Source organism: Trypanosoma equiperdum (assembly GCF_001457755.1).
Source record: "Trypanosoma equiperdum strain OVI genome assembly, contig: ctg_1198, whole genome shotgun sequence".
NCBI lineage: Eukaryota > Euglenozoa > Kinetoplastea > Trypanosomatida > Trypanosomatidae > Trypanosoma > Trypanosoma equiperdum.
Genome location: NW_027123169.1, coordinates 1 through 4,168, shown reverse-complemented (window position 1 = coordinate 4,168; position 4,168 = coordinate 1). Strand labels below are relative to the sequence as shown.

The following is a 4,168-nucleotide window of genomic DNA, read 5'->3' as shown; positions in this document are numbered from 1 at the left end:
TTTTTTTTTTTGTGTGGGTATGCAGGCATACATATAATTATTGCTTACGCTGTCAATGTACATCCATCTACGTGGAGGTTCATCATCAGGGAGGGATTGCCCAGTAAAAATATATTTATGTATCTGTTTTGGCTGATTTTACTCGCTTTTTCTTTAGCTTCCAGGTTGATTTTGTCTATATACCTATTTTACTGTGCCTTTTCAATCCGTAGTCTGAGATGAGGAGGTTTTGTGATGTCGTCTTTTATCCGAACCGATTTTACCGATTGGCGTCGTCGGCTTTCTTAAAAAACATTGATAAGCTTCGAAATATCGGTATCAGCGCACACATTGACAGTGGAAAGACAACTGTCACTGAACGAATCCTTTTTTATACCGGTAGAATCGACAAAATCCACGAAGTTAAAGGGGGATCAGAGGTTGGTGCAACAATGGATTCGATGGAACTTGAAAAAGAAAGGGGGATAACAATCCGTTCCGCCGCAACACAGTGCAAATGGGGTGATCATTTGATTAATATAATAGACACCCCTGGACATGTCGATTTTACTATTGAAGTGGAACGTGCCCTTCGTGTCCTCGACGGTGCAGTGATGCTGATGTGCGGAGTCGGTGGTGTGCAGAGTCAGACCCTTACGGTGGACAGACAGATGAAGAGGTATGGTGTGCCCCGTGTTTGTTTTATCAATAAACTAGATCGTGACAATGCTAACCCTAGGCGTGCATTGGAAATGGCGAGGGAACGCTTGGGGGTGAATGCCGCATTTATTCATCTCAATATGGGAGTTGCACAAGACTTTGAAGGTGTTGTCGACGTCATAGAGTCCCGTGCTGTATACTTTGACGGTAAAAATGGGGAAAAGATCCGATTTGAGGATATACCAAGCTACATTGCCGATGACGTGGTGGCAACACGAAAGGAGCTTATATCAAGATTGGCTGACTGTGATGCCGAAATGGAAGATGTTTTCTTAAACGATGTGGAGCCTACAGCAGAGCAGATTCACTCAGCGATTCGGCGCACCACGATTGCAAACAAGTTTGTGCCTGTGTTAGTGGGTTCAGCCTACAAGAACAAAGGCATACAACTTCTTCTTGATGCCGTCTGTCGTTACCTACCTTCCCCAATGGAGAAGCCAAATTCGGGTTACTCGGTGACCAAGGTAAAGGACGATGAAGGTAACGTTGCCAACGTTAAGGGCGAGATCGTTCCTTTAGCGACTGATGACGAAAAACCTCTCGTGGCAGCTATATTTAAGCTTGAGGAAACGAAGAAAACCGGCCTTCTTAATTACATTCGTGTTTACCAGGGTAAAATGAGAAGGGAACATTTAATGAATGTTCGTAGCGGAAAAACGTTTCTTCCTCAGAAGCTGGTCCGTATGCACGCGAATTCCACCGATCAGATCGATGAAGTGAGGGCGGGTGACATATGCGCTATCCAGGGTGAAATCGATGCGTCATCTGGAGATACTATCGTGAAGGCAGGTGTGACGGCCGGTCAACTAATTACTTGTGAGGACATGTATGTACCACCACGTGTCATTTCCGCGTCAGTCAAAATCAACAATGACCGCGACAGTAGCAAGTTGAGAGAGCGAATGGGCGCATTCATGCGGGAGGACCCGACTTTCTGTTTTTATCGTAACACGGAAACAAATGAGGATATCGTCGAAGGCATGGGGGAACTTCATCTCGATATATACATTGAGCGCTTGAAGCGCGAGTATGATCTTGAAGTGGTGTTGGGCAAACCGACGGTCAACTATCGTGAAGTGATCACTGAGAGAAAGGAATTTGATTTCGTTTACAAAAGGCAAAGTGGTGGTGCAGGACAGTGGGCCCAACTGAAGGGATTCATCGATGTGCTACCCATTGATATGTCGGTGGAGAAAGGAGTGAAAAACAAGGTTACCGTAAAGTGTTCCAACGGGGATGTACGTGAGGCCTTACAAAAGTCTGTCGTCAAACAGCTGGAGAGGAAAATTTTTGTGAAGGGGGAGTTGATGGGCGCTCCTGTATGGGGCGTTCACTTTCACCTTAGCGGGGGTGCGATGCATGAGGTGGACTCGACAGACTTAGCATTCAGGAACGCAACTCAAGAGCTGTGGGAGACGCTCCTTCCTCAGTTAAAACCTACACTTGTTGAACCCTACATGGTTGTGGAGATTACAGTTCCATCGACTTGCATGACTGATGTGAGCACTGAGTTTGCAAAGCGTGAAGGCGTTGTTACAGAGACGACTATTAGCGGAACAGATGCTATAATTCGTGGAGAGACAGCTCTGGATACAATGTTTGGGTTCATTTCTGATCTCCGCAGACTTACAAAGGGTCAAGGGGATTTTGGCATGCAGTTTAAGGAGTACCGACCGATGCAGCAGTACAAAGCGCAATGTCGCATGGACGAGCGGAACAAAGACCTTGGTCGTAAGCTGTACAGGTTGAGTGGACAGTAAGTGCCTGATCTGTGGCGTTAATCACGACGAAAATAATAACAAATTATTCGTTTGTTAATCATTAGCTAGGGCAACGTCTTTTTTTTTTTCAAAGCACGAAGTCGCGTGTTTACAGAGTTTTTTTTAGGTGGTAAAGGAACTGGACCTAATCTAATATACTGTCGTGGGGAGGCTGTTTTCTCCTCTGACAAAGTTCGGCGCTAAAGACGGTCTCTCTTACCCTCCTTCACACATCATGGAAGGAAGTCTACATCGGCTCTGTAATGATTTTGGGTTTGAGCAAGTAAGCCTAGTTTTTCATTTTTTTATCTTCGTAAAGCTACAGCTTCTCTGTAACCATTTGCTTCCTTCTATTGTGTCGCGTCGTGTACGTTCTGTTTTGCCCTTACTCTTATGACCGGTATCGTGTGAGATGTCTGTATTCGTGTCGAGGTTTCTGTGCATGTGTGTTAGATAGCGGTGCCATCTTTCTTTAGTAGTTATCACCGTAGATAATGTGTCTGGTATCGTTGAAAGTCCTCAGTAAATTTCCACATCTAGTGGAGAGGAACTACTGATATTGTTCGCACCGCAATTTCTTTTGGGAGGGGTGTCCTCCATCGCAGGTTTTGGAGGAGATGGTTCCCCGCTTGCTACACCCCTTGCGGATGTGGGCGAACTGACAATGCCAGATACACCCACCTCAGTGGGGCGACGCCCGGTTGTCGTTATGGTTTCCCCCTCTCACACTCGGTTGCTGCTGGGGTTTGAAGGCAATCTTGCAACAGGGTGTGCGCTTATTTACGTTTCTTGCGAGGGGAAGTTTGAGTCTGACAGGAAGCTCACCCGGTGGTTCTCACAGGGACGAGGTGCAAGTTCATTTGTGGAGGGAAAATAGCCTTGGTTTCGCGTAGATGGGCTATGCATTGGCTGGGAGTACACTCTCGATACCGTTTGTACTTTACCGACGCTACTTGGGCGGCTCTCCCATCCCTTGTGTAGTGTCATTTATTCGCGGCACTGCGGAATGGATATTAGTTTGGCATGCTTTCACATATCAGGGGTGACAACGGGAGTATCGCTTCGGTTTAACGTGGTGACCTCTCCGCTGACCCTATGATGGTACTCGATGCGGTTTGGCGAAAGGCGCGGCACACCAACAGGTGCGGCAGTCTGTGAAAAAACGCTATTTTTTTTGATCACCGTAGTAAGCTTGTGATACATTAAGATGGAGTTTCAGGGGAGGTTTTTGCTGGGGTAAAGGTTTTTCTTATGGTGAAACATTTTCTCTCGGGTTGGCTTCAAATTCGTAGTTCTCCAACTACTGTTCGGTGGTTTACAAAATTGTTTTACAGGAATGCGGGTACATTGTTCACTTGTCGTAAAAAAAAAAAAACTGTCGTGCTTGCTGGTTGCATCGGGGATTTGTGCCTTGATTCTCTTCAGAGCGGTTGAGTGCGAGCATGAGCACGGAGACCTATGCCACCAAAACGTATGCATACAGGCGACATGTTGATAGTCCTCTGAGAAATCAAAGTTAGCAACACTTACCACGGAGTAGGTGTAAAAAGAATAATAGCAGATGGACGCGGTTGCCATTTGCATTTTCGTTCAACGTCTGCAAATAGCAGTTAACAATAAGCTTCTTTTTTTTTTTTCACTTTCCAGGTTCAAAATAGCCCCTTGAATTGCATGCTCCTGCAGCTTGAAGTTCCCGTGTATTTTCTGAG

The 4,168-nt window shown here is 45.9% G+C and overlaps 1 protein-coding gene across 1 annotated transcript; it reads left to right on the top strand.

Annotated features, from left to right (window-relative positions):
* Positions 1–218: 218 nt before the first annotated feature.
* On the top strand, positions 219–2,459 carry TEOVI_000651000 (Elongation factor G1, mitochondrial, putative; the record flags this gene model as incomplete). The annotated part of the gene is made up of 1 exon (XM_067220684.1): positions 219–2,459. One exon carries the CDS (start codon positions 219–221, stop codon positions 2,457–2,459), a length of 2,241 nt encoding a protein of 746 aa, XP_067076785.1.
* Positions 2,460–4,168: the final 1,709 nt, after the last annotated feature.